Source organism: Equus przewalskii, chromosome 27, assembly GCF_037783145.1.
Source record: "Equus przewalskii isolate Varuska chromosome 27, EquPr2, whole genome shotgun sequence".
Taxonomy (NCBI): domain Eukaryota; kingdom Metazoa; phylum Chordata; class Mammalia; order Perissodactyla; family Equidae; genus Equus; species Equus przewalskii.
In genome coordinates, this window is record NC_091857.1 from 37,957,254 (window position 1) to 37,983,117 (window position 25,864).

The 25,864-nt window shown below is 50.4% G+C and overlaps 1 protein-coding gene across 21 annotated transcripts in view; it reads left to right on the forward strand.

Moving 5' to 3' along the window:
• The window catches only part of SLC37A1 (solute carrier family 37 member 1), a 79,802-nt gene that overhangs the window by 25,962 nt on the left and 27,976 nt on the right, over nucleotides 1–25,864 (forward strand). For all 21 annotated transcript variants that reach the window (XM_070597301.1, XM_070597299.1, XM_008535282.2 and 18 more), the window contains 7 exons: nucleotides 905–986; nucleotides 9,573–9,705; nucleotides 10,405–10,483; nucleotides 13,832–13,967; nucleotides 15,737–15,813; nucleotides 16,732–16,898; nucleotides 22,621–22,658. In XM_070597301.1, the coding sequence (XP_070453402.1) occupies nucleotides 905–986; nucleotides 9,573–9,705; nucleotides 10,405–10,483; nucleotides 13,832–13,967; nucleotides 15,737–15,813; nucleotides 16,732–16,898; nucleotides 22,621–22,658 (712 nt within the window). The remainder of the gene's footprint in view (nucleotides 1–904; nucleotides 987–9,572; nucleotides 9,706–10,404; nucleotides 10,484–13,831; nucleotides 13,968–15,736; nucleotides 15,814–16,731; nucleotides 16,899–22,620; nucleotides 22,659–25,864) is intronic.

The window sequence follows — 25,864 nt, forward strand, 5'->3', positions numbered from 1 at the left end:
GGAATGACTGGCCATCCCCAGGGGCTGTGGCCCCTCTGTGGAGGTGGAGCGTGCCCCTCTTTGTTCTGTCTCTGGGCCTCTGTCTTAGGTAATTATGGGTCCGAGCCAGCACACCATCTGAAAGACATTGGCCTTTCCAGGCCAGAACAGGCTGGCCCTTCAGGGTCGGGGGCCGGGCCTCAGGACACAGAGGGCTGCCTTCTGGTGGGAGCCCCTGCTCTTCATCTCCTGCCAAGTAGTTTTTCCTCCTGACCTGTTTTCTTCCCCTAAGAAATGTTGTTCCATAGAGTGGTTCAAACGTTTAGCCTGGAATGAACGTTTATCTTTTCAGGAAAGACTTCTTTTCTGCAGTCTTCCGTACATTTCGGTACTTCCTCCTGAACTGCTTTTCTCATAAACCAAAGAGAGCAGCAGGGCTGGGGCCAGTATGTTTAATGTCATCAGCCTTATGCATAGTTTGTCAGCGTCACTGAGTTGTTCTCACTGAGGTCTGTGAAATCTTTCTATTTCTGCCTTGTGTCCTAAAAAGTTGCATAGAAGCTAAAAATTAGAAAGTATGATCTTAAATGCCCAGGATACCAGGCTTACAAGACACTTGGAGTTTATTTTGTTACAAACTAAATAATCATTCCTTTTTGACTGCTTTGTAAACACGTGTTCGTCTTCTGAGTCCCAAATTTCTCTTTGATTATAGTTTTTTTTAAATAGTTTCAACTTGGACAAAGCAAAAGTGGCAAATTTTTTAAACGTAATACTGTAGTGACATTATAAATAGGATTGATAATTGATATAGGACTGAATGAATAACATACAGCATAAGAAAATTTAAGAATACGGTTATAACGTATTCTTAATGCATCTTATGTTATTTTATGTCATCTCCTACCACTGTTTTGTGTTTCAGGTACCGAGCCTTCATTTTTATTTTGACATTTTTGCTGTATGCAAGTTTCCACTTATCTCGAAAGCCTATCAGCATAGTTAAGGTAAGAAAGTATAAAAAGCACTCAATTTCATACCCTGCCTGTAATGTCTCTAAGAAACTAGTTACTTTAAAAGCCAATCTGAGGGGAGCGAGAGGGGGAGGGTGGTAAGATAAATGGAGAAAATGGATTGTTTAGAAGCTAGTTGTTTTGCTCCTTTGGTTTTTCGATTCTCTTTTCTGAGATTAAAATGTTTCAGGATTTATCATTTCAGAGGTGGTACACTTTCAGTCATATTAGTTGATAGTCCCAGACTTCTAAAGCTTAGTTAAATATTTGTTCTATCCTGTGTGATTTTCTCTCCAAATATATTCAGTCTTAAGTTGTTCCCCAAATTGCTTCTACGATCATTGCGTTTTGGTGCTGCGTCTGGCTGTGGTCGTGGGTCTCCGTTGTTCTTAGAACACTGGGTTTCTGTTTGAGTTTGGGTGGCAGGAAGTTGTTAAGCAGGCATTTAAGTAGACTTTGAGTAAAGAAGGTTAAAGCGGACAGTCAGGTATAGTAGTTATAAGCTGGGAAAAAGCAAGATGGCCTTGTAACCCTCCTTGGAGTTACATCACGTTGCCTATAGACTGTCAACAGGCTTGAATGGCTTTTGACTCTTTCTTGTCAAAAGAATAAGGAAATTGTCCAGTGCCAAAGATCGCTCACTGACAGCTCCATTGCCCCCTCCCTCACTTTATAGTCGTTGGCAGGGACGAAGAGCCAGGTCTGTAATGCTGTTGGCCTTTGTGCTGGTGCTTCCTCCACTCCCTCAGTTGCTGCGTGCCAGACAGCTGCCCAGCTGCCCTCCAGCGCTCAGGCCGGTGGGAGAGGCAGCCCTGAGGCCGTGCTTCTGTGGACAGTGGATGTGACTCCCAGGGGATGTCAAACATCGTCATCCGTTTACTCAAAAGCTTCTGAAAGTCCTCCTTGACCCCTAGGAAGCAGGAATTTTCCATGCCCCTCAAGTTGCTTGCAAAATTCTCACTTTTTTGATTCACCAAGTTGTAATGACTATGGAAATGTTTGGAGACCTTTAAAAATGTGGTTTTCAAAAGAGAGGTAAGAGTAGGAGAAGAGGTGGTGGGCCTTAATCCACTCTACCCGTGACTCTAAAATCAGAACCAAGGGCCAGCCACGGTAAATTTCAACACTACTGCTTCTTGTCTTCCTGGTTACGGAAATACACGTATGGCTCAAGAACAAGGCGTGTCATAAAATGGAAGAGGCTGTTGCAGAGGCCTTAGTAGCACCATGGAACTGAAGGAGCAGTAGTGGTCAGGGAGCCTTCCTGGCGTTTCAGGATTGATCCTGAAAGGCTGCGTTTGGATGATGGGGCCAATGCCTAGAGTCCTAGATGGAGGGTGGGGCATCACCATGAAGTTGCCAGCCTGATGGGCGGAGGGTCTGTACTGGGACACAAGCATCGTGGTGAGCTGGCCATGGAGGATCTCTGTGGCGGGGCACTTGGATTCCATCTGGTGGTCACGTGGGTCCCCACTTAGCCAGGAAGGGATGCAGCATTGTTCCAGGTCACTCTCCTGGCTGCCCTGCAGGGGGCTTCGGGCTTACTGAAGGGGAGATCTCATGGGCAGCTCTTGTCTGAGTATTTCACAAGTCGCAGTAACTGCCGCTGGTCGAGCCCCAGGGCACCTTGGGTGCACACACTCATTATTTAATGTAAACTTCACAGCAGCCCTGTGAGTATCCTTATGAGGAAACTGAGACTCAGGAGCTTAATTCCTTCCTGCAGGGCCAGTGTCATCTCAGGTGAATTCTGCGTGGGTCAGGCTGGCTCCGGGGTCTCGGCTCTTAACCTCTCTCCCGTGAGATCTCTGGTGTGTCGAGTACTGAGAACATTCACAGCGCCACACCCAGCTTTTCTGACTGAGTGCCTTAGCTCTGCCTGCATACGCATTGGCCTTATGTCAAATCCTGGGTTCTTCGTCTTTTAAGACAGATAAGGGTATCACCCTACATAAAGTAAATAAGGGTAACTGAAACTTTATAATGCCTTACAAAGTTTTCACACTCTTTAGTGCCTCTTATTTACAAAACCAGAAGTAGTTAGTGATGATGCTGTTGATTCCAGGAACAGTTTGAATTATCTATAGCCCATATGTCCTAGCACATTATAAGCAAAAGAAAATGAGAATTATTTGCTTATCTGGAATTGATCACGAGGGGTTGTGAATTATAAAGTGATTCACATTCTTTAATGTCGTTTGTAGAGTGGCGTGACGTGTCGTGTCAGATTTAGGCCACCATAACTGTTCAGACTTACCTGTAATCACTGCTGACACATTATACTTTTCTGATTTTAGTATAGCAAAAAGGAAAAAGAGGGAGGTGATGATGCAAACAGGGCCGGGAGGAGGTGGGGTCCAAGTGCTGCTCCTACTCCAGCTGCAGCCTCCTAGCTGAGCCTGGCTGACAGGTGGGCCTGGGCCGTGCCAGCGGGACACCTCTGGGGGCGCTTCCCCCAGGCTGGGGGCTGGGCCAGGGCAAAAACCTGAAGGCAGGGAGGTCCTCAGGCAGAGTCTGAGCTGCAGGAGCCCTGTGCCCGGGGGCATGGTGACATTGACAGGTCTGAGTGGGGGTGCCCAGCCCCCCCCACACACAGGACCTTTGAGAAGAAAGCTGTACAATCCTCAGTGGCAGATGGAAAACACAGCCTGGAAAGCTGGAAGCGCATACTGTGGCTTTGGGTGAGAAACTTACTATCTGGAAAGTTCCAGTGTTCCCAGTATTGTGTTATATAGAATGCAACTCCAATGAAAATCTCAGCAGTGTCTTTTTCAATCAAATAACATAATCTTAGAGTTTACATGAAAGAATGTCCAAGAATTAATTACCAAGAAAAGTGTGAAAAAGATAACATTTTTGAAGCCTGTGGTATTGCACAAGAATAGACAAAGAGGTTAGTAGACTAGAATAGGAAAAAGGGGCTGTTTGGCAAAGGCGCTGGGCAAAGTATAGCTTGCTTAATGAATGCTGCCAGCACAGGTAGTTACTCACCCAAAAGGAGTAAAGTTGAATCCCTAGCTTATGAAAAATGCATGGATTAAAGATTTAAATGTAAAAAACTAAAAATCCAAGAACATTATGTCCATCTTAGGGGTGTGAAGTTGGGAAACCCAAAGGAACGGGAGACAGGGGACAAAGAGGCGGTTCCCAGACAAGGGCTCTGAGTTTCCAAGAACTGGATGAACTGTGTGCAAGCCTGCTAGTATTCACAAATGCAGCTAAAATGACCGCAGACCACTTTATACCCACCAACTGGCAAACGCTTAACAGAGTAAGAGCCCCGGTTGCTGGCAGTGCTGGGGAGAAAAGACTTTCCATGAAGCGTGAGTATTACAGCCTTTTGGAAAGCATTGTGGTAACACCTGTTGAAATAAAAAAATACACATCCTTCAGTCCTTTGACTGGGATTTCGCCCATAAAAATAAAAGTGCCTGGGGGCTGGCTCTGTGGCCGAGTGGTTAAGTTCGCACGCTCTGCTGCAGGCGGCCCAGTGTTTTGTTGGTTCAAATCCTGGGCTCGGACATGGCACTGCTCATCAAACCATGCTGAGGCAGCGTCCCACATGCCACAACTAGAAGGACCCGCAATGAAGAATATACAACTATGTACCGGGGGGGCATTGGGGAGAAAAAGGAAAAAAAAATCTTTAAATAAATTAATTAATTAAATAAAAAAATAAAAGTGCCTGTACTTAGGAGTGTCTGCATAAGCATCTTTATCATAGCATTGTTTGAAAGGAAAAAAAATGCTGGATATGATGTGAACGTAATCAGCAGGTGAAAGTTTGAATAAATTATGGCAAATCCACATTGTGGTATGTGCAACTACTTAAAAAGAATTAATTAGAGCCAATCCAGTCAATTCGGAAAGATTTGCAGGAGGTATTTTGAGTAAGCGTAAGGTGTACATAAGTCACTGTAGATTGATTCCAGAAACAAACAGTGACGGGAACGCATCCCTGGGTATTTGGGTGTACCTGTGAGTGGGTAATGTTCGCATGTGCCTGTGGCGTTCGCTCCGTTTCTGTGGCACTTGTGATTGACTCAGACGAACTGACCACATCCACGTGCTCTTGTAAATGGGCACAGCTTCTTTCATCTTCCTGCTGGGTGCTGCCTCAATCCACTCACACTGCTATAGCAAAATACCAGAGGCTGCGTGCCTTGTAAACAGCAGCAACGTGTTACTCCCAGTTTGAAGGCTGGGAGGCCCAGCTTGGGTGCCAGCATGGTGGGGCTCTGGTGAAGGCCCTCTTCCAGCTTGCAGATGGCCGCTGCCTTATGTCCTCACATGGTGGAGGGGTCGAGGGAGCTCTCCGGGGTCCCTTTTATTAGGGCACTAATCCCATTCATGAGGGTTTCACTCACCTCCCAAAGGCCCCACCTCCTAATGCCATCACCTTGGGGGTAGGTTTCAACATATGAATTTGGGGAAAACAAACATTTAGACCACAGCAGGCACCAAACTGTCATTTCTCTTCTAGGACTTCTTTTGGATAGTGCTTTGGAGGGTTGTTTTAATCCAGAGCCTTATAAAAGGAGTGTAAAGGATGAGCTAAAATAAATGGACCCACACAACCTGATGAGCCATAGAAAGTTTACCAAACACATCCAGTTCATATGGATTATGTATACACGTGTGTACACACACGTGCACATGTGCGCACACACTCAGCTCTCACTAGGTGTCGTGAGAGGTGGCGTGAAACTGACACGACCCTCTCCTGGGTTTGCTGATGAGGCCTGCACCCCGGCTCTGACCATCCTGCCCTTCCTGTGGTCGCCTCTCGGCATCTTCTGCACCCCTTGCAGATTCCCGCCTGGGCTGCCTCAGTTACAGAGAAGCAGCAGCGGCTCTGAAGCCTGAGGGCCAGGCAGAGCTGAGAGCCCAGGAGGTCCCCAACCCCTATTTTTGGAATGAATGAGTGAATGAAAGGAGAGTTTCTCAATGTGAAGTTGCCAAGGCTCCGAGTTGAAGGAACGGAGTCTTCATTAAATGTCCATTCGTATAAAAGATACTTGTGCCTAAGTGACGGCCTGGATCTGTCGAGTGTAGAACTCACGGAGCTTCAGTCTGCTCCAGTGTGGGCTTTGGAAAGGACGTTCCTGCTCCAGCTGCCTGCCCATCGTGCAAAGGATGCCCTTCTGCTGCCCAGTGCTGGCAGAGGGGCTCAGATGGGAGAGGGAGCCTGTGGATAGGAGAGGAGTGCAAATGCCCCATGTCCCACTGTTGGCTCCGCCCCTCCCCTGCACACATTGCCCTGTGACTTCATGGCTGTTTTCTTCTTCCAGCCTGCCGACACCTGTCTTCTCCCACTCCCCACCTTGCAATCCATCTGGTGTTTTGCTGTTTATTTTGTTGTTGCTGTTCCATTGTGTGTTAGACATTTTGAAATAATTGTGAGGATCGTGTACCTAGAATGTTGTATTCTGCTCTTCCTCCTTTGGCATTTCACAAACGTTTTCCTCAGTTGCCAGGTACTCTTTTGATTAATCGACTTTTAATAACTGCCTGGAGTAACACGTGGATTAACTTTATATGTTACCTGTTGAAAGGCACTTGTGTAAAACGTTTGCAAAGGAGCCTGCTTTCATGAATGCAAACGTCTAGCTCCCCCTGAATGATTTTCGTGATAAGAATTAGTTAATCTTGTGGGGGTTTTCTGATCAGTTCATCTTAGCTTCATTAATCCTTGATTTTCCATTAAACACCAGGTTTTGGGAATAAAGTTCATTGAAATATTACAATATAGCAGCATTGTGGAAAACGAACACGTGACTATTTGGCTATCCTCAGAACCCTTTACGCCGGAGTAATAATCTTGTATTGCTTTTGGTGCAGCCTTTCGACAGGTTGAGGGGTGGAGACTGCATTTCTAACGTGGAAGAGGAGGGCTGGGGAGAGAAAGGAGCCGAATGAGGGCAGGGGCTGAGTGGAGTCGCTGTGCGGGTGGACTCCCACACTCACAGCTGCCAGTCACTGAGCCCTTTCGAGGGCTGGGGACCCGGAGAGGAGCTCTCTCCACATGTAGTTGATCTTTACAGCAGCTCTGGGACAGGCCGGATTGTACCAGCTCCATAACTGATGGTAGGGAGTTCACGTGACTTGGCCACGGTTGGAAGCCAGCAGTGCCACCAGGATCCCAGCTCAGAGCCCAAGTGCCTGGCCAGGATGCTAGGCCGCCTCTCCTCACAGGACCAACCAAAACAGAAAATCATTTCTGCTCATTTATGAAACAAAAAGGGGTCATTTCTAATCTTTTCTGTTTCTCATGGACGGTTCCTCCCTGGGAATGTTAGATGATGAAAGATGACATGAAAATCCCATCTGAAACAGTGTCTACAGCATTCCTTTTCTCTTGCTTCCATGTAAGGCGTGCGGGAGAAACCCCACTCTAGCCCTGCTCACTGGCTCCCTCCCCGCCCACTTGAGGCTTTCTGGGTTAAAGGTGGATGGCATCGGTGAAGCCTCAGGGTCTGGCCCACGTGGCTTCCATGAGGAGCAGCAGGAAAGGTGGGCAGAAACGCCTGACCTCCGAGGGTGATGATGGGGCAGGCATGAAACTGAGAGCAGGAGATGCTGAGAATGCCTGCTTCGTACGGAGAGGAAGGGCGGTGGGCCTCCCCGGGGCTCCATCCTGAGGTCGTAGTCACAGCCACGTGGGTGAGCGCTGGGCTCAGGCAGGAGCAGGGGAGGGCCCCTGAGCAATCCGAGATGACCCAGCCCGGCCTGGGGAGGATGAGACCTGCTGAGGAAAGCAATTTGGCAAATAGCTACTTGGAATTTGTAAAGCGGAGCCCTTGCCTAGTTTCTTAGATCAATGTTTAAATTATAGCCGAACAGCCCAGTGATGATGACAGAGCCACATAACCACAGAGCAGCTGAGTCCTGCGTGCCATCCCGGGTCTCAGTGGCCTGTGTCCATGTAAAATCCAGAGGTGTCCATCCTAGGCTGACCAGAGACCTGACAAGGGCAGCCTTTCAGAGGTGACCAGCCTCTTTGACGGCTCCCGCCTGAAGAGACCGGAGATGCACAAAGCGAAGGTGGTGGACAGCACTTGTGGTTGCCCCCCACCTGCTGGACGGGGGACACTCCTTGCCCCTGCTCTGTGTCCTGACCTTGGGGTAGATGCTCCTTCCGCGGCCAGCTTTCCTCGCAGCCAGCCCTCCAGGCCTCGGCCTCTCTAGGGTCCAGCTCACTAAAGGACACCTCTTTCAGGACCCTGCTGCCCCTGAGGGCTGCCTCCCTGGTCTTGAGGACACCTCCTTTCTGCCCTCGCTCACACCTGATGGATTGGTTCATCTGCACCACTTGTAGCGAAAAACCCAGAAAACGCACAGCAGGAGAGAAGTGGGAGGCCATCTGGGGAGGGGATGCATGTGGCCACCAGGCTTTATGGCAGATGCGTGGAGTCCCGTCTGTGGCCTCCTGTGTGTTATGGAACAAGTGACCTGTTATACAGGTTGCCGCATTACAAGATGGGGCCCGGCTGTCGTGTGGCGCTTTTCTGGAGTGTCAGCTCCTCTTCCTAAGGAGCGCCCTAAGGAGGAGGCCTGCGCACAGCCCCTCTGCCCACTCCTCCCCATCCCTGGCAGACCTCCCCATCCACAAGCTTGCCTCCAGGCCCCACTGCACTGCCTGCCATTTCTCGTGGGCCACCCTGTCCCAAGCAGCAGGCTGAAGACGTGGTGTCCAGCCTCACAGATCCCAACAGCTGTTCCACAGGTGAGGGCACTGAGACAGGGATGGGCGCACCTCGCCCAGGCTCTCACCATCAGTCAGTCATGGGGCTCCCGAACCTTATCTTCCCCTGCCACACACTGCCCCGCCCCCAGATGAGCGCCTGTCTCCTGCCCTGCTTGCTGGTTCCTTGGAGAGCTTGGTGGGCTGGTGGCCTTCTGCCTCAGCTTTCTATTTTACTGAGGTATGATTTGCACATAGTACACAGATCTTAAGTGTCTACCCTGGCAAATATTTACGTGCTCACCCAGGCAGTGATTGCCTAGGTTGAGGTCTGGCCCCTTTCCGGCTCCCCGAGGCTCCCCGCGCCCGGTCGCTAACCCTCCTCCGGGTAACCGCAGTTCTCGTCACTGTTCCCGTGGGCTCATTTCCTGTTCTTGAACTTCGTAAATGGAGTCCCACCATTTGTGCTGCTTTGTGTCTGGCTTATTTTGTGAGATTCATCCTCATTGTTGCGTGGACCTGTAACTTGCTATCTTGTATTGCTGGGCAGTATTCAGTTGTATAAATCTAGCAAAATAAATCCATTCTTCCATTCTGGGCGGGGGGTCTGAGGATGACAGGCAGTCAGCTTTCAGCTGTGCAGCTGCTCTGAGTGGTCAGTCATCTTTAGATGGCCCTGTACGTGCTGTGTGTGTGCTCAGGAGAGCCCGAGAAACCGCACTCACGGCAGACATTCCATGGGTCATGTAGACTGCCCCGGATGGTGCCTGCTTCCCCTGAGAACGCCGTCACCTTGGAAGGCCATTGAGAGGGCCAGCTGCTCTTGCGTGGCGCCCGCTGAGCCTCACCTGAGGGTATCCTCTCCCTCTGGTTCTGTCCTCCCCATGCCTGTCCAGGGTGAGCTCCACAGGTACTGTGCTGCTGTGAATGAGGGCGAAGTCGAATTCAACAGCCAGAACCAGAAAGCCAGTGATGTCCCCCCTCACCAGCGCCCAGACAACGAGACTGACTGCGGCTGGGCCCCGTTTGGTGAGTTCTCCATCAGCCACCGTGCTGTCCAGTTACTGAAGTGGGCCGTCCCACAGGGCTCCTGCACATTTGGCGAGTGCCGGGACAGGGCTGGCGTTGCCTGACTTCCAGCCTTGCCAGTTTGCGCAGCACTGACAATGTTCTTGAACGTGACTGCGTCTCCAGGGACAGCTCTGTCCCATCAGTTCTTCGCCCTTCAGTTGCCTCTGCCTCCACGGGGCCTGTGTGCCGAGGTGTTGCCACCGGAGAAGAGAGTCTCTTCGTGGGCTGTAGTTGTCAAGCCTGGAAGTTGGGACTGGCAGAGCATGCACTGTGGGTGGAAAGGAGAGAAATCCCAGAGGTGTGGTGTGGGGCTGGCCTAGGCGGCGGGCGGGGTGGGGGAGGCTGAAGGAAAGCTAGTGTGACGTATGAAGCAAAATGAGTAAACCACATGCTCACCGTGAGCAATGGGGATTTTAGCTACTCCTGTTTATTTAGTGATTATTTGAAAATGTGGCGACTTTATTTCCCTTTGTCGAGAAGCCAAACAGAAGATGTGCTGCCGTATTTTCTGTATTCAGAACCACCCTTTCTCCTCTGAGTCCACCACCCACACTTGGAGAGCAGGCGTTTTGTATTTTATTGCCCCGTTCCAGAACACGAACCGATATTTAGTGAAAGCTGACAGTCTCCGCCTTTCCTGTGATTTTCCCCGTGTAGATCGGGACAACTACCAGCAGCTGCTCGGGGCCCTGGATTACTCCTTCCTCTGCGCCTACGCCATCGGCATGTACCTGAGGTAGGTCTGGGTGCCTTCTCAAGACCCTGGCCAGCTATGGCCCGCTCAGTGCAGAGCGTGTCCAGTGTGCTGCAGGACACAGGAGTGCGTGAGACCAGCCCACCTGCAGGTCGCCTACCTTCCAGTCTCTTCTCAGAGATGAGGATAAAGAGAAAGCCAGCGTGTGTGTGGTGCTGTGTCGGTCAGCGTGTGACCGTGATGCAGCACATTTAGACATCCTGGGAGCTTTGCTGATCAGGGCAGACTGTTGTGGATGGCCTCGTGGCCCTGATGTTGAGGACACACCATGACCCTGCTGGGATGTGGTCACTTAGGAACAGGGTACTGGCAGCTCCCTGTGATGCTCAGCAGAGCGCATCCTCTCCTCTGGTTTCAGGGGCCGCCATCTGTGTTCACATCCCAGATCACTAATTCTGCCTAGTGTCAGAGCAGTTTACACAGTATATGTGGGCAAGCCCACCTGGATGCCCGGCTCAGCCCAAAAAACGCACCTCTCCTGGGTGCACAGAGGCTGTGTGGTGTGGCCACTGGGGATGTGGACTCCAGAAACACCCTCCTGGGATTTGAATCCTGGCTCTACCACTTGCTTGTGTGGCTTTGGGCAAGATACTATCCCTCTTTGGGTCTCAGTGTCCCCTTTGCAAAATGGAGGAAATAGTTCTTACCTTGTAGGATTGCAAGGAGGAGTAAAGGAGAGACTCACGTGGAACGCTCGGAACAGAGCCTGACACGGTGGGTTCCCAGCATTGCTACAGGAGGTTGTGACCCCTCCTGAGCTGACCTCGGGAGGTGGAGGGTGTTCTGTGGGTAACGGGACATGCGGCTGCCTGATTAAAACTGGCATTGTGGCAGTCCAGCCAGGTTTAAAAACATTATAGGGACTAAGTCCTTTAGCCCAAGAGGCTTTTCTTCAGAGACAGAGATCCTTAGAGCTTTGAGACTCTCCGGGATCCCTGAAAATGTTAGCTTCTTCCCTGAGACCACGCAGAGTGTGGCATCGTCAGGACCTGGGCCCCCCTGGCTCAGGGCCCTTCTGGGTGGCTGGTGCCCAGTCAGGCAGCTTCTGCTGATGAAATGGATGGCTCCCGCTTTACTCTATTTGCCTACTTGTGTTGTGCTGCGGAACTTGTCCGAATGAATGAGAGAATAATAGCCGATACGAAGCCTGAAGCGTGTGGTGCACCGCAGAACACGAGCCCCACTGAAGGGAAGTGCGGTGTGAGCCTGGGTTTCTCAGGGCCTGGGGCACCCGAGTTCTAAAGACTGCAGTCTTACTGCACACCAATGATCTATAGTGTAAGAAGACCCAAAGGTTGGAATGTGTTTTTCTCAGTTACTAGGAAACAGTATTTAAACGTGGTTCTCAGCTGGGAGTGCTTTCTGTTACCTAGGAAACATTCAGCAATGTCTGGAGACATCTTTGGTTGTCACAGTTGGAGAAGGAGGTGCTCCTGGCATCTGGTGGGCAGAGGCCAGGGATGCTGCTAAGCATGCTACAGCACACAGGACAGCCCCTCACCACAAAGCATTACCCGGCTCAAGATGTTAAGAAACCTGGTTTAAATAAAGTGATTTTATTGTTGCTTATTTGTTGGCAGAGATAACTTTTCATGCAACTTGCCAATGAGGGTTATTACACAATTCTAGTGTGAAACCCACAGTATACTCATGACTTAGCAAGAGCGTACACTGCTGCCTTGCCTGGCCTTCTGGTGACATCATGGCATATGGCTAGTGAAATGGCTTGTGTAGTAAATGAGATAAGTCAGTATGGTGGGCACCTTCATTAGCCCAGGTCATTCCTGGCAGGTTCAAGCAGGCGTGGGGTGGCCTTTAGTACCTGTGTGAGTCTGACATAATGTGGGATGGCGTCCATTCCGTTAGGCCTTTTCTTTAAAAACTTTTCAGTAGAGATGAAACTTGGACCCAACGTCGTATAACAAGCAAGACATGCACAGGAGAACATTTCAAAGCCCTGGCTGGTGGCCCCAGCTCTCAGGAGGCCCGTCTGACTCTGCCGTGTGTTCTGTGACCTTGGGCAGATCAGCCATCCCTCTGGGATGTGTTTCCTCGTCTTTGAAGTCAGCGGGTTGAAGTGGTTAACTCGTTTTGCTCTGGAATGCTCTTGAATTTGTATGTGATCAGTTTCTACTCAGCTTAAAACTTCACCGGAATGTTGTTTATAATTTTAAATTACTTCCTCTGCTTTCGTATTTTAAAAGGTCATTTGTGTGATACTAGATAGATCTTTCTTGTCTGGTAAATCCAGAAGGAAGAGCTCTCTGGTGTATTGAAAGACCGGCATTTTGGCGATGGTTCCCAGAGGACTGCTCCCCGGCAGGCAGGTGTCGTTCTTCATCCCCTTTCATATTTACCTGACTCCTAGAAAGATCATGCGGGAGAAAATGAGACCCACAGAGTTTTGACCCACAAGGCTTGCAATCATTTGTGATTGTTCTGCAGTTGTTTGTTCGCCTAGTAAGTCACAGTGTTAAGTTGCTCCGTAGTGACATTTCCTGTCAGGCAGTAGAGAGTCTGTTTCCTGTGGCTGTAGGTCGTGTGCTTGGACGGTGTTGGAAGCCTGTCAGATACGTGCCCCAGCGTGAAACTGGGGACGTTTCATCCTCACCGGCGCCCCAGCGCTGCTTCGTTGAGGCCCCACCGCCTACCAGGCACTAACCCGCGTTTGTCTCCTTGAGCCCCAGCCAGCTCTGGGAGGAAGCTCTCCAAAGAGGTCAGCTCTTTATTGAGTCACGTTGCGTTCAGGAGGGGCGTAGGGGCTCTTCCTCCAGCTTTCCGACCTTCCCCTAAAGAAAAGCTCTCTTTAAACCAGATGGCAGTGCCTGTGGCAGCGGGGGTGGTCGGCAGAGCCCGTCCAGCCCAGAGCCTTAACGCGGGTGACTTAAGGACAGCTCGAAGGCCAACAGACTTACTCAAGGGCGCAAGTGGTCCCTTTTCGTGACGTTTGTCTATAGTTTAATGGTTGAAATTTTAAAATACTGTATACATTTACTGAATATTGCTTATATAAAAGCAAGATTAACTAGCAGGACAAGTTTTTGGTTTTTTAGTGGACAGCCATCATATGTAAGTCATAATTCGAAATTTATTATTTGACAGTTAGTGCTTTTACTAGAAATGAAAAGTCTTAAAAGCTGTCGTCAGTTGCCAATTTCTAGTTAATCAATACTCTACTGGGAAACAGTTGTGATAAAATCTTCCTGGAAATTATAGTGCTTTAGAGTTCTAAAAGCTCAGAGAACAGCGTGGAAACATCCGGAAAGAAATTGCTGGTCATTACATGATGGGTGTGTTTGTTTTCTCACATTTGTCTTTCTGTTTTCCCAGTGGCATAATAGGGGAGCGCCTGCCTATCAGGTATTACCTAACCTTCGGGATGCTGGCCAGCGGCGCCTTTACTGCCCTGTTTGGATTGGGGTATTTCTACAACATCCACAGCTTTGGATTCTACGTCGTAACTCAGGTAAGGTCTGGGTCCTTGCTCACCATGGATGGGGTGTCCACAATGAGCTGGACATGGTGTTTGTCACAGTCCCCAGCTCTGCCGAGAGAGAGAAGACAGCAGATGATGGAAGTGGGGCGGAACTGTGTCTTGTCTGACGTCAGGGTCAGCACTGGCATATAAAGGCCCTCTTCTCTCTTTGGCTCTGAACGTCCGGCAACCGTGAAGTGTCCTTAGATTCCAGAGCTGCCTCTTAAAAAATCCTGTCCCTATCCAGCAGGGGGGCTGAAGCTCAAAGCCCTCATTTTTTGTCCCCACCCCCCCCCCGCCCCCGCCCACTTATTTTGATGAGCTTGAGATGTTCTGTCCTGTGACAGATTTGACCACTCTGGAGCAGGAGGGTTGGGGTGTAGTGAGGGCAGGAGGAAGGGAGGACTTTGGAGTCGTCAGCTGCAGGGTGGGGATGGGGCCAGTCGGCAGGGAGGAGAGGAGAGGGCGTGCTGGTGCTCGAAGGGAGTGAAGGCCGAGAGGCTGGGCGGGTTTGCCCTCCAGCTGGGCCCACTGTCCTGAACTCTTGGCTCTGCCCCTCAACAGCCTTGTGTACAGATGTTGACTGGAAAAGGAAAATGACTTAAAATAATGGTGCTCAGCTTCTGAGGCTCTCCAAATAGCCGAGGGGGGTGTTATAAAATCATTAAAGCAACTTGTGTGTGATTCGCTTTTAAAAATTTTGCCATAGGACTTGAAAAAGTTTGGCTGTTTTAATTACAAAAGTGATTCACTTTGTAGTAACATAGACTATTAGAAGGAAGGAAAAATCAATTTCCCAGAGTCCCTGCGTGTTCCTGGAGAGAAGGCCAAGCCTGGCTGGCCCAGGGCTAGACCAGCGGCTCCCAGACACTCCCCTGGAGAGCTGCTCAGCCCCAGCGGGGGTCGTAGGAGGCGCTAGGCTGGACCTTGTTTCATGTCGTCTCATAAAGTTGCCCCTGGTACTCCCGAGACTAAAGCAGACCCACTTCCCCTTCCTAAATCCCTTTTTAACACGTCGGCTCAGGGCGCTCTTGAAAAGCGGACAGATACTTTCTCCAGGCGCTAGGTCGAGGGCATGCTCATTGCAGAGGATCGTTAACAACAGTACTTTCTCCATGATACAAGAAGTGAAAACAGGCCAATCATAAGCTATATTTATGGTACAGTCACTGTTCTGTAAAAAGAAGAAAATTTTTTCCTAAAACGTTTTAGAATAGAGGGAGACTGCAGGGGCTGGCCCCATGACCTAGCGGTTAAGTTTGGCACACTCTGCTTTGGCAGCCCAGCTTCAGTGCCTGGATGTGGAACGACACGACTTGTTGGTGGCCATGCTGAGGCGGTGACCCACACACGAGATAGAGGAAGACTGGCACAGATGGTAGCTCAGGGGGAATCTTCCTCAGCAAAAAAAAAAAGAGAGAGAGAGAGAGATTAGAAAGCTTGGCCCCAAGCTGTTAACAGTAGTTAATCTCCTAGCAAGAGATTTTCTTTTCCTTCTTTTCTCTGCTTATTCTAAAATTTATTCAATAGACGTGTATTACTTTTGTGATAAATATATGTATGTAAATTGTTTAAAACACACCTTCGGCTGTTGAGGCTCACATTGAATAGGGTTCTGCCCTCTTCCCCTTCCGAGAGTCCCAGCGGGGCTCCCAAACTTCTGAAGAACAGAGAAGAGGCCGCTCCCGCGAGCCTGGCGCCAGGCGGCCCTGAACCGTGCTCCCCCTGCAGCGAGTCTTCTCTCTCGCCCTCTGTCTCAGATCGTCAACGGACTGGTGCAGACCACCGGCTGGCCCAGCGTCGTCACTTGCCTCAGCAACTGGTTTGGAAAAGGAAGGTGAGAACAGGCAGCTGTGTTTCCAGCAGCTTTTACTTTTTAAAAGATTCTGCCGAAAGTCGGACCACTTTATTTTTAGTTTTTCTTTAGATTTATTGCAGGAAAAAAGAAAACACTTTAACTAGTCTACTCTATGAAACAAGACTGTTGAAACCTCTGGGACTTGAGGCTCTGAAATTCAGGTGGGGCCGTGTGCCAGGAGATGCCTTCGCTGTGGTGGGCCGGGTTGAGGCTGTGTCAGTCTGCACAGCTGACCAGCAGCGTTGGCTTTGCCTGGCCTCCTGGGCACCTGGGAGCAATGCAGAGTTCAAGGCCCCCCAGGTCTTTGGAAGCAAAGGCTACACTTTCACAAGACTCTAAGGTGCATGGAAGTGTGACAAGTCCTAACGGGGTCACCCACTGCCAATAGCAGAGCTGCCCCCGCCTCTGGTGATCTGGCTGTAACGTCTGTGTGACACGCAGCACAGTGCGGCCAGGCCCAGGGCTGAGAAGTGTGGCAGACACTAACCAAGATGGGGAAGCTGCCGCCTGGGGCCTTCCGCCGATGCCCTGCTCCCTCCATCCGGGCTGGTCAGCAGGAGCTTCTGTTATGGGTATTTCAGCCCACGACTGTGCTGAGATTGCCGAGGCACAAGTTTAAGTTTGGGGCCTTCCAAGAATTTCAGGAAAAGCCTCTTTCCTCTGTTTAATCGTAGAATAAATGAGCACTGAGAGAGATGTGTACTTACACAGCCTGAGGCTAAGTACAAGCAGGACTCTCCTGTGAACACCTCTAGTCCTGTGGCTGGCAGGAGTGTCTGCACTGCCTGTTTGTTTATTTCTACACGAGCTCTCGCGTTGCAGGCAGCATGTCCTATGCAAGTGACCTGTTTGAGCTTCTCGACATCATTTGCCGTCTTGTGTTTTGTTGTGTTACAGGCGAGGTTTGATCATGGGGGTCTGGAATTCCCACACCTCCGTGGGCAACATTTTGGGGTCCTTGATTGCTGGCTACTGGGTGTCCACGTGCTGGGGCCTGTCCTTCGTCGTGCCTGGGGCCATCGTGGCAGCCATGGGGATAGTGTGCTTTCTCTTTCTCATCGAACGTAAGTACCGGCGGCCTTGGAGCTGACCCACCCCGGGGGCTTTGGGGCGCATTCTTAGGAGAGCGGCTGTTGCTTAGTCCTATGCAGGCATGTGGTCATGCTGGCCCTCCCCTTGCCAGTGGACTGCCTGTCTCAGGTAGAGACTTCCCCAATTAGCCATCCCTCTCCTGGTCTTGCTGGGTTTTCGGCTGTTTCCTGATGTCTGGGGCAACCTTTGTTGAGCTGCTTTCTACCCTGTCCCCCTGCGCCGCAGCCTTCCCTCCCGGCAGGTGTGTGTGGTTTTCCCCGTGCTTGGGGGTCTCTCAGCTTCCTCAGGCCTGCACGTTGCTCACCTCCAGGGCTGGAGCGCCTGCCCGCGTGGCCACCCCTGCTCGCCCAGTCCTGTGGCCACACCCGGGAGGCCCCGCCTGCTTGTTTGCTTTCTGGTTAGCCATGGTTTGCTTTCTGGTCATGTCATAAAGCATAGTGTGACTTTAGACCGTAGATCCTAATTAGGTGAGAAGTGTTCCCCCAGAAAATCAGATTCTTTGTTCCATTCCAGACTCAATATCAAACTTTTTATTTAATTGAGTTTGAAATTGATTTTTAAAATAGAGATCCTGCGGGACAAGGCTTCTTAACTATGACACCAATGGTGCAGAGGCTGTGCTGCTTTCGCTGTTGAATGTCGGGGTGTTCTAATCCCACGAGCTATTCTGATGAGGGACAGTTGGCATTTACTTCTTTAATTAGACTGAAAGCAAAATAGGATCGTGTGGTACTAGGCAGCTCCCCACTGTTGAGCCCCAGGTGGGGGTGCTCCAGGTCAAATGACTCCACCCGTGCTGGGCAGTGACTGTAGCTTCCCCTGGGCGTTCCAAGCTGCCGGCTTCATCGTCCAGGAAGGTGAGGCATGTTCTGTTGAGTTTCTCACTTCTTCTTCTTGTTGCTAAAGCTAGCCTTTTAAATTCTAAGATAACCACCCCCTAGCCAAGCAGCTCTGAGGCTCCAGGCCAGCCTTGTCTGCCAGCGTTCAGACAAGGACTTGAGGCAGGCCCACCGGGGGAGCAGAACGGGCTGAGGCTCACCTCCCAGTTTCACCATTTTCTCAGCTTTTAGCAGCGTCTCAAAATGGCCAGTGTGAGTGAGTTGTTAAGAGTGGTATTTTGACTCCCTCACCAACATGCCAACCTGTGGCATCCAACTGTAGCTTGAGTGTCACCAGAGTTCTGGGAAAGGCCCTTCGCATCACCTGTTTTCCTCCAGGCTGGCTCCCCAGCACCTGCCCTCCAGGTGTTCCTTCCACGTCAGTCACCTGGGGAACAGGCTCTTCCTCCTCACTAGTGCCGGGGCCCTGGGAGGTCTGGAGTCCACAGTGGCTCTTATTTTCTTTGCGGCAGGAGGCGTGAGCCCCTCTGCTGGCCTGGCAGGGGTCCTAGCACCACCCCTGCTCAGCTGTCATCCTGCGGGGCCTTGTCTCCTCCAGGGCAGGATTTCCCAGAATGAGGAAGCTGTGGCTTGGTCTTCCCTAATAAGATGAGAGCCTCCTTCCCACCGATCCAGCGTTCAGTGGCTTCGTGGAGTGGGGGCCGAGCTGAGAGGGTCTGCACAGGGGCAGGCTGGACCTGCCTTCCCATCACTGCCCATCACCTATTGTCAGTGCCTCCCTCCTATTCCGTGGGCTGACCTGCGGCTTCCCCCTCCTGAGGTGTGGTGACCTTGGAGTGCTGTTGCTCCCCTCCCGGGTCCACTCTGAGACAGAACTGCAGCTTCCTCGAAGCCCGCCAGGCTCTGAGGCCGGGGGACCCCGCCTGTAAGGTTTTCCTGGGAGATCTGACTGACCCTGAAGTGGAGGACAGATGAGTGCATTCCGGCCTGTGTCTGCCCCCTGCTCTCAGCTGCCCCTTGGCTCTGGGAGGGAAGAGTGGCAAGCTGGCGCTGACAGGGAGTCTCAAGGCACCGCAAGCGGGCAGCGGGTGCTGTGGGACTGAAGGCCCGGCCACAAAGGCCATCCTGTTCTGTCTCCACTCATCACATTCCTCTGGTTGGTGGGGGGTTTCTTACCTATGGTCTTAGCCTGTAGCCATTACTGGTAAGTGTATGGTTGGTTATACAAGACCCTCAAGGTAGCTCCCTGTCCTATTCTTACCAGTACCACCAAAAACTTCTTCTCACTGCTCCTCCTGCCCTGCCCACCCCACACCAGCATTCTTCGTGGATCCTCAGTGCACTCTGGTCTCCCAGCAGAGCCCTGGGGCATCCCAGTGTATCTCGCCCAGTCACCTGACGCCGGTTCTCCCTCTGCTCCGCTCAGGTTGGCCGTCCTCGTCAAATGCCCCCTGGCTGCTCCCTCTCTCCCCTCCCAGCTCCCGCTCAGGCTGGTCCCCAGGGCCTGGCTCACAGCCCGCAGAAACCTTCTGGGCCTGGTGTTTCTCCACTTTCCCACTGAATGTCTTCCTTTTGAGCCTGTCCTTCGCTGTGTTCTCCCACTGGGTGTCGGCTATGCCTCTGAGGTTGCATCTACCCTCTCGTATTAAAATCTGAGGTTGACTTTGTTACAGTCACGTGCCGCATGATGACATTTATCGACGAGGAACCACGTATACTATGGTGGTCCCGTGAGGTTAGCACCCCAGAGCCCAGGCATGTAGCAGGCTGCACCATAATCCAGGTTTGTGTAAGCAAGCTCTGTGACGTTCGCAGCACAAGAAATCACCTAACAGGGCATTCCTCATACCTGAGCCCCATCAGTGAGCGACGGTGTTTACATTGGGACTAAGGCTTCTTTCAGACTCTCCTAGCAATTACGGAGCTCACACTCTGTGGCTCTCCTTCTTCCCGTGTCATTATCAGGACATTTCATCAGGGGTGGGGGGTGGCTGCCAAATACTGAATGCCTCCTGTGTCCCAGGCGCCATGCCAGGCTCGGGACACATGCTGTTTCACGGATTTCCAAGGAAGGCCTGAGTCTCGGGGTGCTCACTCACCTGCCCAAGGTCACACGGAGAGTGGTGACCTTGAGGTGTGCTAAATGCCAGCTCACCTATTCAGGCTTTCTCAGACTTTGGCCATGGACCCCTTAGGTCCTTGGGATGTGTTCTTGTGGGTTCAATTAAAAATTTTTGTTTCATTCAGATGATAATCTTAAAAAACAAAACTTGTTAATTATAAATGTTGTCTTCTCTTATAGAGATAATATGCATTTGAAAGATATTTTTGTACAATAGGAGTTTGGGTTCTTAAGTCAGTGTTTCTCAAACCTGGGTCCCTGGAACTCTGGGAGATAAAGATTATTCGTGGGGACTGGGGGAACTCTTTTCTTTCAAAAGCATCTGAGAAATACCATGTATCGTGTCTTCTCAGCCACATCATTCTGTCATCTGAGGCTTTCCCTCCCTGTTTCCTCCTGATTAAATGGGTGATTATCAAGGCTAATGGGACCCGCTCTGTCCCTGCCCGCAGCCCACACTCGCGTCTTCGCTGCCGATGCTCCAGTCCTCCACCACTCCCGCGTTCCCTCCCGGCCCTCCTTCCCCTGTGCCGTCCAAGCACCTGTGGGAGCCTGCATCCAGGTCCTTCTCCACCCCCCCTGGGAACTTAGAGGCCCTGATGAGCACCCCCACCCACCAAGGAATCAAGAGCAGGTCACCAGGGCCCCCTCACTCTGGCACGCAGGCCAGACGTCCCCCATCTGCTCTGTACCTCTTGGCAGGGGGACCCCATCACCACAGTACAGCCCCTGATCCCCAGGTGGGCCTGTCTACTCAGACCCGCTCCACTGTCTGGGGAGCCCGGCTCCATTCACCCCCGTCTCTCTGGGGCCAAGGTCTGGAGGGGCCCCTCTGTGCCCACAGCTTTGAGAAGGACTGCCCTGCACTCGCTGCTGTGCTGTGCCTCTGAGACGTCCGTTTTGCAGCAGCTCCCCCGGCTGGCGTCATTGGAGGAGGCATTTCTGTAGCCCTCCAGTGAGGGGACCCCAGGCACCAGGGCCCTGTGTCCATGAGTGTCTCTGTGGGCAAGGGGAACCTGGTATGCAGGCTCTGAACCCCTTTCTCCTCCTTCTCACTCAGGGCCGGCGCGGGCCCTTGTAAAGGAGGCCTCTCTGACCTGACAGGAGCAAGCTCCATGGGCCAGAGGCCACCTGTCAGCCCCAGTCCACCCTAGACACAAGGCTTGTCGATCCAAAGGGGGCTGCTCTCTGTCCTTAGCAGAACAAAAATAAGGCCATTGGACCCATCCTGCCAAGAAGAGTCGATAACGTGTTCTTTGCCCTCGTGACGGGGCGGGCACGTGTGCGTGAATGCTGACAGCCAGCTGTAAGTAATGGTGAGCAAATACTGTGCCCAGAGAAGAAGCCCCTTTGCAGATAGGAAAGACAAATTCCATGTGCATCGTGGTGGTTTATTTCTGCGCCCTGCTCATCCCTAGTCACTGACCCTGGGGGTGGCAGTGAAGGCTTCCGGTGAGCCCCTTCTCGTGACCGGCTGAGGGCCCAGCTCTCTCCTGCTCCTCCTTTCTGCCTAGGGCGAGGCCCAAAGGTCAGGGCACCTGCTTGTGGGTCCCTCCAGGTCTTCTCATGAAGCCACTCTCAGCATGTCCCCACCAAGGTCTTGTGTGCTAATGTCCTGCAAGGTGAAAGCCGAGAAGAAGCCATAGCGTGGGGGGCTGGCCAGATCCCAGGAGGAGAGGAGGCCTCCTGACTGACTTGGGGCATCCCAGTGTGGCTGCAGAAAATCACGCAAGTGAGTGGAGACCACACATCTCAGGTGGGCCGTCCAGACCCCCAGCGCTCCCCCTGCCCACCGCAGAGGGCAGGCACGGAGGGCCTCCAGGCCGGCAGAAGTGTGCTCAACTCGGTGTGGCCCTCCACAGGCGTCACCCTCTGCGTCACCAGGGAGGGACCTCGGCTGTGGGCAGTTTAAAGCCCTTAGCTCAGTTTGTTTCCAGGCAGTTAAACTGTTTAACCCAAAGTTATAAAAAGGCCAGGATTCTGGGTGGTGGGGAGAGAGAAATGAAGCCATTTAAAAGGCGGCCTCTGGCTTCTGAAGAAGTGGCATTTGCCTCCCCCCGCTCCCCGTGCCTGTAAGTCTGGCTGTGGTCCCACATCTCCCAGTCACAGGTCACTGGTGTAGTTTTCAAGTAGGAAAGTGAAAAAAGCTTCTGCTTTTGTTGCTTTTCTCGTGTCCTCCTTCCCTCCTTGGGTTTAGATAAAAGGCATTTTGCTTTATATCAAGATAGATGCTTTGTTCCCACTAGTTTTTATTTCTAATTAATTCCATACATTTTAAAACTCAGCCCTGGTGTTATTCGTGACCCCACTACTCTGATAAACTTTCGTGTTTTTGTATTTCCTTCTGATGCTTATCCTTTAAACGTATCTGTCGTGGCCAGTCACCGTGGTGTACATGGGCTCTGCTCATTGTTATTCGTCGCGTGTGGAATGCTTTCCACGGAGCACAGCCGTGTTCGTGTTCCCGCATTGCAGTGTTGGGGTGGCTTCGCTGCACCCGCCTCAGTACAGGCCTTAACAGTCACAGGGCCCTGAGGAGGGCGGGGGCGTGGGTCCTCGGCCGCATGGTTGGGCTGTGCCTTCACCCCACCCCATGCTCCTCGGACGTTGTCTTTTTTCTTGAATTGTTGCTAATTCAGTAACAGTATCAGATGGTGTCTTGTTTGGGTTAATTTCTTGTGTTAGTGAAAACTCCGGCCCAGGGTTCACGTTGTCACATGTTTGGTGTTTCAGATCCGAGGGACATCGCCTGCTCTTCCACCTTGACAGCGGTAAGGACTCGCTCTCTGCTTCTTGTCCTCTAGGACAGTGTGCCATCTGCCAGATGTCTCATGACTGTCACCAGCCTGGGCTCGTCTGTGCAGTGTCAGTGGGTAACAAAGTGTGAACATGAGTCACCCTCCAAATACTGGCAGTTTCAGGGAAGGGCTGATGATGACAGTCACAACAGAAACTCGGATGGGAAGCTCAATGCGGTTGGATTAAGGGCTTCCCAGCAGAGGGGACCCAGAGGTCAGGGACTGGCCGAGCCTCACGTGGAGTGGGGACACCCTGACTTTCACCAGCTACCTCGGGAACTGGGGAGAGTTTGGGCCCTCACCTTCCACCCTGGAACATCTTCTGGGGATGGGAACTAGGCACCGAGTGTACAGGGACTTTAAGGAGGGGGCGACTCTTCCTCATGTACTGCTTTCAGGAGTCCGGGAGAGTGCGCCTGAGCATAAGCGGTTGTTTCTGCACCATGTGTATGATTCAGGATGGGCGGCTGTGTCGTTCAAATCCTCCCTGAGCCCGCTGAGCTCCTGGGGTGCCCGGCTGCCCCAGGATGCTGTGGGGCCGGGTAGCTCAGGGGGATGGCTCCTCTTCCTCTTTCCTCCTCTCAGGGGTTGGTCACGGCTGGAGAGATCAGCCGGATTTCTGGAGACACTTCATCAGCTTCTGCAGACAGCCCCCAAACTTCTTTTTCCCACAGGAACTGTATCTACCTTCTGTAGGATGCTGCAAAACCCTTGTCACGGGGCCTTCTCAAGAGGCCCCAGAGCCCTGGGGTGCTGAGGGCAAGTTTGGCCAGTTCCCCACCTGCCACTGTCCCTTGCTACCTTTGCTTTGTTGTAAACGGAGCTTCTGGGCGGAGCAGAATGCATGTGCGAGACGCTTCAGTGTGACTTGCGCTACATAGAGCCACGTTCCAGGATGTTCCCATTTGAAGGTGCTGTCCTCTGGGCCAAGTTCTTATTTTTTCCGATATTTTAAAGTTTTTGTTACGGAAATTTAAAAACATGTAAAAAGAATAGTATAATGGACCCCATGCACCCATCACTCTGCCCGTCTGTTTCAGCAATACTTCCGATGCTTCTTCCCCCACCTCCTCAGGATGAATTTTGTAAGCAAATACCGCCATATTATTTTGTCTCTGACTACTTCAGTATATGTTTCTAAAAGATAAGGACCCTTTTATTAAAAAAAAATATATATATATAACTACTATACCATTATGACACCTAAAAACAATGGTAAAGAATAGAAAAACAATAGAGAAAGCAATTAAACCAAAAGTTGGTTCTTTGAAAAAATCAACTAGATTGACAGGCCTTTAGACTGACCAAGAAAAAAGACAGAAGATTCAAATTACCAAAATCCGGAATGAGAGAAGGGACAGTAGTACCAACTCTACAGGAATAAGAGTTATAAAGGGCGACTATGAATAGCTGTGTGCTAACAAATTAGATAACTTAGAATAAATGGGAAAATTTCTAGAAAGACATAAACGAGCAAAACTGACCCAAGAGATAAAAAATCTGAATAGACCTCTAACTAGGAAAGAAACTGAATTATTAGTTTAAAAAATTTATTACAAAGAAAAGCCCAGGATCAGATGGCTTCATTGGTGAATTCTACCAGACATTTAAAGAAGTAATACTAATTATTCACAAACTCTTTCAAGAAATAAAAGAAAACACTTCCCACCCCTTCTGTGAGGTATTATCCTGATAACAAGGCAAAGACATCGCAAGCAAAGAAAACTATAGATCAATATCTCGTATGAATGTAGATGCAAAGCTCAACAAGATGCTAGTAAACCTAATCCCGCAACATATAAAAAGGATCATACACCATGGTCAAATGAGATTTATCCCAGTGATATGCGGTTGGTTTAATATCTGAAAATCAATTAATGCAATGCTCCATATAAATAGAATACGGGACCAGAAGCATGTGATCATCTCAATAGAAGCAGAAAAAGCGGTTGACAAAATCTAGCAGCCCTTCGTGATAAAACATTCAACAAACTGGGAGTAAAGGGGACTTCCTCCGTCAGATCAAGGGCGTCTGTTCACACCCACCACTGACCTCACACTCAGTGGTGAAAGACTGGATGCTTTCCCTCAAGATCGGGAAGAAGACAAGGATGCATGCTGTTGCCATTTCTATTCAGCGTTGCGTGGGAGGCCCCAGCCAGAGCGTTCCGGCATGCAGATTGGGCAAGAAGTCAATGAAATGAAAGGCAGGCAGACTGGACAAGAAGTAAAAGCACCTCCATTTGCAGATGACATGAGCTTGCATATAGAAAATCTCAAGGAACCCACCAAAAACTGCTAGAGCTAAGTAACAAGTTAGCAAGGTTGCAGGATACAAGGTCAGTATACAGAAATCAATAGTCTCTCTATACATTAGCCATGAACAATCTGAAAATGAAATTAAGACTAATTCATTTACAATAGCATCAAAATAATAAAATATTTAGGAACAAATTTAACCAAAGAAGTGCAAGACATATATTGAAAACTATAAAACATTGTCAAAAGAAATTAAAGAAGACCTAAATAAATGGAAAGACATCTCATGTTCACTGATGGGAAGACTTAGTATCATTACGATAGCAATATTCCCCCTAAATTGTCTGCAGAGTCGGCGTAATTGGTATTAAAACCCCAGCTGGCTTCTCGGCACAAATTGACAGGCTGATTCTTTAATTAATATGGAAATTCAAGGGATCCAGAATTGCCAAAACAACCATGAAAAAAAATAAAGTTGGAGGACTCACACTTCCCAGTTTCAGAACTTAATGTAAAACTACAGTAGTTGAGACTGTGTGGTACCAAGGGCAGACGCACAGGGCAGTGGGCTAGAACTGGCAGGCCAGAAACAAACCCTCACCCTTAATGCTCAGTTGATTTCCAACAAGGGTGCCAAGACCGTTCACTGGGGAAATGATAATCTTTTCAACATGTGGTGCTGGGACAACTGGATACTTACATGCAAAGAATGAATTTGGAACCCTTCCTCATACCATACACAAAATTAAAATGAATCGAAGACCTAAGTGTAAGAGCTAAAACTGTAAAACTCTTAGAAGAATATATAGGAGCAAATCTTCAAGACCCTAGATTAGGCAGAGCCTTCTCAGATATGATGCCTAAAGCACAAGGGATGGAAGAAAAAATAGATGAATTGGACTTCATCTGAACTGAAAACA